Source organism: Eubalaena glacialis, chromosome 6 (assembly GCF_028564815.1).
Source record: "Eubalaena glacialis isolate mEubGla1 chromosome 6, mEubGla1.1.hap2.+ XY, whole genome shotgun sequence".
Classification (NCBI taxonomy): domain Eukaryota; kingdom Metazoa; phylum Chordata; class Mammalia; order Artiodactyla; family Balaenidae; genus Eubalaena; species Eubalaena glacialis.
The window spans coordinates 121,455,293-121,463,210 of record NC_083721.1 but is presented as its reverse complement, the minus strand read 5'-3'; the positions used below and the strand labels follow the sequence as shown (position 1 = coordinate 121,463,210).

At 54.3% G+C, this 7,918-nt stretch overlaps 1 protein-coding gene across 1 annotated transcript; it reads left to right on the top strand.

The window, feature by feature from the left end:
* The first annotated feature begins 4,098 nt into the window (after positions 1-4,098).
* ZIC1 (Zic family member 1) lies at positions 4,099-7,556 on the top strand. The gene is made up of 3 exons (XM_061193570.1): positions 4,099-5,080; positions 6,510-6,673; positions 7,359-7,556. The coding sequence occupies exons 1-3, from the start codon at positions 4,099-4,101 to the stop codon at positions 7,554-7,556; spliced, it is 1,344 nt and encodes a 447-aa protein (XP_061049553.1).
* The last annotated feature ends 362 nt before the right edge of the window (positions 7,557-7,918 follow it).

Genomic DNA, 7,918 nt, shown 5'->3' with positions numbered 1-7,918 from the left:
GGCGCTTTACAAAGAGGGGAGGGAAGGCGGGCAGGCAACAAGCTGCCCTTGGTCCGCATGCCAGTGGGAGCCCCATTCGTCCCCCTTGCACCGCCCCCCAGAAGAAGGGATGGACTCATCTCCAGCGTAGCCTCTCGGCGGAAGGGCCCCCTCCTCCCCTCAGTGTCAGCGGGGTGGGGCCTGTACCCACGGTTGGGGGGCTACGGAGGGAGGGGATGGGGGAAAAATCTAGCTGGGCCTCTTACCCCAGCGGGGTTTGGGTGCCAATGGCCGCGATAAGGGTGCTTCCTACCCCGCTGCTGGGGGTACAGGTCCGGTCTGTCTGCCCCCCGGACTCACGCACTTACCCCGCTCCACCTGTTGCCGGGATCGCCTCATTTCTGCACATCACTTTGAGGTGGCTGAGGGGGACCACAAAACCCTCCAAGCCTCTCTTTTGTGGTTCCAGCGAGGCGGTCATCTTTCATTTCTCCTTTTCCAGCTTTCGGGAAGCAGTTAGGGAATGTATGATGAAGCAGAAATGAGCCGTCAGGATGATATTTTAATGGCTTATATGTCACGTTGGTGCATGTGGCTTTGAACTGGAGCCGCTTGCGTTTCCTGCAGAGAGCGCCGCAAATCCCACTTGATAACTTCTACAACCCACAACTTTTTTTTTCTCACATTCACTCTTACTCTGTATATTTGGACGCGTTTCCTAAAAATACCCTCTTGTCAACGTCCCCCTTGGATATTCCACGAACAGGAGAGGAGAGGACTGACTTTTCTTTTTTGAAGAATTATTTCCCCTCTCCCCCTCCCAACGGCGGCTACCCTTCTCCCCTCAGGTCCCCTCCCTTGTTTTTTTTTTTTTTTTGAAAGGCAGGAGAGGTGGGTTCAAGATTTGTTCTCCCTGGTGAAAGCAGTACAGCCTCTAGAGAAAGCTCCTCCTTGCAGATAAGAGTTTTACAACGGCAGTGGAGGCAGGATCCAAATTTCCCTTGTAGGCAGCAGAAAAGACTGAGTGGCTCCGATATATCTTTTTTAAAAACAAATTATATAACAGTTTTTTTAAAACCACCCCATAAGCCCCAGCCCTTTGCCTTCATTCCCCATCCTGGTTCCACTCAAAGCTGGCAGGGAATTCGGGGGCTGCTGCACTCAGACTTGTTGCTGGGGACCGAACATTTGATTTTTTTTTCTTTCTCAAATTTCTATTTCCCAGCACAACAAGCACAAATGCTCAGCCAGTTTCCTTCAGACACCAGGAAACCATCCCAGCTAACAGAAGTCCAGTTTTGAGCAGGGAGAGCCCAGGGAAAGGGCAGCTCAGCTCGCCAGCCCCAAGCGAGAATCTAGTCGATGAAAAGACCAGGAAACCAGAAAGGAGGACAGGCCAACGCTGATCCTGCCTTCTTCCAGCCTGTGCAGCCCGAACAGGCGACTGGGCAAAAAATGTTCATTTTCATTTTCCTCTCGCCCAGGCACTGGTGAGTTTCCTAACGGGGCCGCCTGTGAAAGGATGAGTTGAGGTCTCTTTGTCTGAGAAAAGAGTTTAGGGCTGTGATTCAGCTGCAAAGAAGCCAAATGAAGTTAGAAACAAAGGGCAAATTGAAGGATTCCGACTCTTGGCTTTTTGTGTTTTCCTTACTAGAAAATAATTAGACCTAATGAATATGCAGACGCTTCAGCTAAACCCTCGGCCTGGGCTGCTGGGTTTTAAACAGAGCTGCGGAGAAATGCAACCTTCATCCCCCAACCCCCTGCATCCGCATGCATTTTTTGAAATGCATAAATGTTGCTCGCCTTAATTGATTGAGTCACAGGGATTTTTTTCCCTGCTTTTAAGTGCCATACTCCTCTACCTTTCAACAATCATTTTAATATATAGTCAATGGCTCTTTGTGGACGGGACAAAAAGCAACTACGCGCAGTTGTTGAATAGACTTTGCGCTGGGCAAAGACAGGTTAATCGAGGGCCGCATCGCGAAAACAAGCGAGTGTTGTATGTTTGCACTGAATCCAAATGTCTGCATTTTCCTAACTAAATCAAAGGGAGTGTTATTTCTTTTTCTGCTCACTCATCTGAAGGTAAGTAAATTTTCTCTGGCGATCAAAAGCCTGGTCGGCAACAAAGACCGCGCCCGCTTTTTCCACCGTCCTGGTGTGGCGAGTTACGGAATTTCAATAACTGTGACAAGGGTGACTGATTTGTGAACTAGAAAAGGTTTGAATGTCACAAAATTTACATTGGTCCTATCTATCGGAGATTTAAATACCAAAAAAAGTATTCGGGGATTTCTAGGGAGCTTTGGGCAGTCCTGAAGAACAATGGTGTGTTGGGAAATTTACAGTTTTACCTGAATGAAAGGGGCCAGGGTTGGGAACAGGAGTGCAGAGAGAGGGGTTAGTGGGGGCAGACAAGGGAGACTAGGGAAAAGGGAGAAAATAAAAGAATAACACAGGAAAGGAAAAAATAAAAATTCGGCAACAATGTTTTCAATTTGCTAAAAAAAAAACCCCACAAAAACAAAAAACCTTGAACCTGGAAAGTTGGAGCTCTCATCCACCTGTGCTTATTTTTTGGGGGGAGGAGGGAGCAGGAGGTCTGATTGATTTGATAACAGTGAGAAAATCGAGGCAACCGGTTATCCTGAGAAATCACGTTTCTGGTAAAGAGAAAGTGGTGTGCCTGTGTGCTCCCGAGATCTTAAATTATAAACAGGAGGGGGACGAAGCAAGAGGGAAGCGAACTTCAAAAGGAGCAAATAACAAAAGCCTCCTTTGCTGCCCTTCAAGGCGGGGACGGGGGAAAGAAAGAAAAGAAAGTTGCTGAATCGGGACATTCTGGAAGTGCCTTAGCTGTGTTTACCAGCCCCATTCCCGCCTCCTGTTCTCGGAGACGCCCGAAGTCGCTAATCGCTCAGCTAAGAGCAGGTCTGAAGAAGGACAAGATAGAGAAAGAGAGATGGAAAGGGAAAGGGAGAGGGATACGGATAAAGAGGAGAGAGAATGTCTATGAATGCGAAAAGGAAAAGAAATCGTGGCAAAAATGTTTTTCCATGAGAAGAGGGAAAAAATTTGGCTAAAAAAAAAGTTGCTACTCCTGGCAGCCCTGTTTGTCAAAAGGGGATGTCAAGCGCTTTACAATACCTGGGATTGATGAGGCGGGCGGGCCAATGAAAGGCGCGCGGCGCCTCGGCGCGCCCTCCGTTGGCGCGGCGGCTGCGGGCGGGGGGAGCGCGGGCACACCAATGGGCGCCCGCGTCGGCAGCACGTGACACCTCCCCCTGCTCCCATTCATCAAGGGGGGGACGGTGTCGTCCTTTCAATTCATTTATCTGCAGGAATGATTGCTGCTATCAGTCTCGCGCTCACCGCCCGGCTGAGGAGGTGAAAGTTTCTCCCCAGGAAGATAAACCGCAAAAGACAATATTGTGCATGATTTGCGCCTTTTCTTTGGCTTTTTCTTTCTTTCTTTTTTTTCTCCCCCTCCACCCCCCCTTTTTTTTTTTTTTTTTTTTTTGCAAAAAGCAGAGGGGGAAAAAGGAGAGTGAAGCAGCGAGGAGGCGAGCCTGAGAGAAAGGAGAGAGAGAGAGAGAGAGGGAGAAAAGAAAGGGCGAGGGGCTAGTGGAGAAGTGAGGAGGGGCGTACGGCGCGAGGCGGAGAGAGGGCTAGCAGTCGCTGCTCCGGCGCTCACATTCCTCTATGCTACAAATCCGGGAGGAAGTTTTTTTGGGGGGCTGAGATGCTCCATGCCTTTCCCTGGGCAGCCTTGACGCGGGGTCCTCTCGGCAGAGACTGAGCAGCGAGAAAGTGCTAGCCGGGCCGGCGGGGTCTGCTCGGCGGGCGCCGGAGCCCGCCTTGCTCGCGGCCCGCAGCAGTCAGGCTTCCCCGCGCTTGGCCGGGCGGGCGCCCCGGCGCGCCGCGCCGCTGCCTGCGGGCTAGGACTTCGCGAGGTGGGTCGACTCCTCCTCCCTCCTCTTCTTCTTCCTCCTCTTCCTCCGCCTCCCGTTCCTCCTCCTCCACTACCTCCTCCTCCTCCTCCTAATTTTCCCTCCTCGGCGGGCGAGGGTGGGGGGGGGCGGGGGAGGCCGGGGCTCGCCCCGAGCAGCCACGATGCTCCTGGACGCCGGCCCCCAGTACCCCGCGATCGGCGTGACCACCTTTGGCGCGTCCCGCCACCACTCGGCGGGCGACGTGGCCGAGCGCGACGTGGGCCTGGGCATCAACCCGTTCGCCGACGGCATGGGTGCCTTCAAGCTCAACCCCAGCTCGCACGAGCTGGCCTCCGCGGGCCAGACGGCCTTCACGTCTCAGGCTCCCGGCTACGCGGCTGCGGCGGCCCTGGGACATCACCACCATCCGGGCCACGTCGGCTCCTATTCGAGCGCAGCCTTCAACTCCACACGGGACTTTCTGTTCCGCAACCGGGGCTTTGGCGACGCGGCGGCTGCAGCCAGCGCGCAACACAGTCTGTTCGCTGCTTCAGCCGGGGGCTTCGGGGGCCCACACGGCCACACGGACGCCGCGGGCCACCTCCTCTTCCCCGGCCTTCACGAGCAGGCGGCGGGCCATGCATCGCCCAACGTGGTCAACGGGCAGATGAGGCTTGGCTTCTCGGGGGACATGTACCCGCGGCCCGAGCAGTATGGCCAGGTGACCAGTCCGCGTTCAGAGCACTATGCCGCGCCGCAGCTGCACGGCTACGGGCCCATGAACGTGAACATGGCCGCGCATCACGGCGCCGGCGCCTTCTTCCGCTATATGCGCCAGCCCATCAAACAGGAGCTCATCTGCAAGTGGATTGAGCCCGAGCAGCTGGCCAACCCCAAAAAGTCGTGCAACAAAACTTTCAGCACCATGCACGAGCTGGTCACGCACGTCACAGTGGAGCACGTCGGCGGACCCGAGCAGAGTAACCACATCTGCTTCTGGGAGGAGTGTCCGCGCGAGGGCAAGCCCTTCAAAGCCAAATACAAACTGGTCAACCACATCCGCGTGCACACGGGCGAGAAGCCCTTCCCCTGCCCCTTCCCTGGCTGCGGCAAGGTCTTCGCCCGTTCTGAGAACTTAAAGATCCACAAAAGGACGCACACAGGTACGGAAACAGCTGTCCTTGACACCCCTCGTTCCCTATCCCAGGCCTGGGACCCGAAATCCAAAAGTCAGCGGCGTGGGCGCACAAACCCGGCCTCGGTTGGGTCTGGAAGTCAGATTCCAGCAGGCAGACAGCGAAAGTGTGCGCTGGTTTTTAGTTTGAAGCTTGAAATTCTGGTAAAGTACAGAGAGGATCGGATTAGAGGGATCTAGGGATATAGATTTTTAAATGAGAACTAAAAAAAGGCGGGGAGAGTTGAGAGACAAACCCGGTTTTGCGGAGTCCTTGGTGCGCGCGAAGCCGGGAGAGGTGGCCGGCTCCCGGCGGCGGCGGCAGCGGCAGCGGAGGCGCCAGCCGCTCCAGCTGCAGGCAAATCTAAACGTTTGCTTTCGGCCAACATCCCCTCTCCACGCACCTTAGTGAGGACTTTGCCAAAGGAAGGAGCTGAGGAAATTGGAGGAGATCGGATGAAGGGGCACAGAAAGAAACAAAAAGAGACAGAAAAGAGGGGGTGGCGATGGTGAAAGGAAGTCAATCGGGCCTGAGGAGGCTTATGCATATTTAAAGAGCCCCGATTTTAGTAGTGAGTTGTTTGTGAGCAGGCTTCAGGAGTCGGGAAAGTCAGCAGAAGGCGGAGAAGTCCGTTTTGTCAATTAGATTCTATGAGGACTTTTCGAAACACCGAATACCCTGAGTTGGCCTTTAAAAATAAATAGACCGGTCGGGAGCAGTTAAAAGAAAAGTTCGCGGCGAGCTCAGGGCTCTAGTGTGGGTCGAGCAGGCCATTCTGGGCCTCTTGGGCCAACAAGGCCGGGAATCCGGTCTGCTTCCCTGTCCTGGTTTGCCCGGGTGATTTCTGAGTACTGCGTTTGGAACTTGGCGTTTTACGCCGGAGCCAGGGAAGAATTTGCGGCGCCGAGCTCTCGGCCCGGATTACCCTATAAAATGTGAGTGTGTATAGGGGTGGGGTGGGGGCGGCGACGAGCGGGGTGCGGAGCGTCGGGGAGGGGGTAAGGGGAGGAGAGAAGAGCAAAACAGCAGGAGAATCAGCCCGGAATGTGAAAATTAGAAACCTAGAGCTAGGTAGAAGCTGCCTGAAGTCGTCTGTATAGCCCCGGGCCTAAACCCAGCAGCCAGACCTGCTGCTACTCTGGGATCTAAAAAACTACCACGACCACTAATAATAATAATAATAAAATAATAAAATCTGGATCTAATTGGATTAAGGGTTAAAATAGTTCAGATGTTTAAAATTCCAATGCAGATATATGACTTTGTTAAAGATCCGGGTTTTGAGCTTGCAAAGTGTTAACCCTGGGCCGCTGCCTTTTTAATTTTTGTTTTTATTTTTTCCTTTTGTTTAATTTTTTAAAAAGAGCCGCGGGGTTTGTTCTAACCAGACCTCTCTCTTTCTTGCCTTTCGCACCAGGGGAGAAGCCCTTCAAGTGCGAGTTCGAGGGCTGCGACCGACGCTTCGCCAATAGCAGCGATCGCAAGAAGCACATGCACGTGCACACGAGTGACAAGCCCTATCTTTGCAAGATGTGCGACAAATCCTACACGCACCCCAGCTCGTTGCGCAAACACATGAAGGTAATCGCCGCGCTCTCGCCGCCCGCCTTGGAGCCAAGAGCCCGCTCAGCTCTTCGGCCGGGGTCGGGCGGCGAGTGGCAGCCGGGCGGTGGCAGGAGCCGGCAGAGGCGGAAAGGCAACGATTCCTCTCTGCTGACTGGGGCTGGGCAGAGAGGGCAGGAGCTGGAAAAGGAGATGGGGGCACCCAAGGCCGTTCTAAATTTACTGTTTAATAATAAAAATCAAATAAGTGAGCACTGTAGCAGAGGCCGCGACTGATGGGGAGCCAGGACAGCCCCAGCGGGATGATTCTGACGAAGCTGCGGCCATGGCGGCTTGGCTGGCAGCGTTGGGCAGAGAGTTGGGGTCTTGCACGCGGTCCTGAGCGCTGGCTCATCTAACCCTGAGCAAGCAACGTTCAGCGGCTGCCGTGAGGACCATCTCAGGCTCTGGCCTCACATCCAGCCTCCGCCTCCCTAGATACTTTCTTTTGTTGAGTCCCCGGGGTACTGTCCCTCCCCGGAGCCCAGCCTCTGCAGGGCCGAGGCGGGGCAACCAAGCCCAAGTCCCGCGGGTCTGGCCTCCCTGGAGTTCAAGGGGATCCAGGGCTCCTGGGGGAGGCAGCGCTCGGCCTTCACCGCCCCCCCCCCAGGCGGCCGCCGCGGTGGGTCTTTATCTCCGTAAAAACGCGACTTTATTCCCGCAGGTCCACGAATCCTCCTCGCAGGGCTCGCAACCTTCGCCGGCCGCCAGCTCGGGCTATGAGTCCTCCACGCCGCCCACCATCGTGTCTCCCTCCACAGACAACCCGACCACCAGCTCCCTGTCGCCCTCCTCCTCCGCGGTCCACCACACAGCCGGCCACAGCGCGCTCTCTTCCAATTTTAACGAATGGTACGTTTAAAATCAGAAACAAAACACCGAACAAAACCCTATTTAAGAGACTGAGCATACACACACATACAAAATATTACTGAAAGAACCCTGAGCATCAAAGCAGTCCCCTCCCCACCCCCTAATCCTATTTTTTCTAAACCTGCCGATAGACCCAGGACCGAGTAAGAGAGAAGCACCAAACCTTTACTTTTTTTTTTTTTTTTCTTTTCTTAGTTTGGCAAAGGCTTGGTAGCCAAGGGGTGGGAGGGGGGTGGAGGAGAAGGCGGTCGCCTGACCAAATGCCGCCAACCCCGAGGGCCAGTTTCTCCTGGGAATCTGAACAGGCTCTCTGGGAGTCGGCTTTTTTTTTTTTCTTTCTTCTTTGCATTC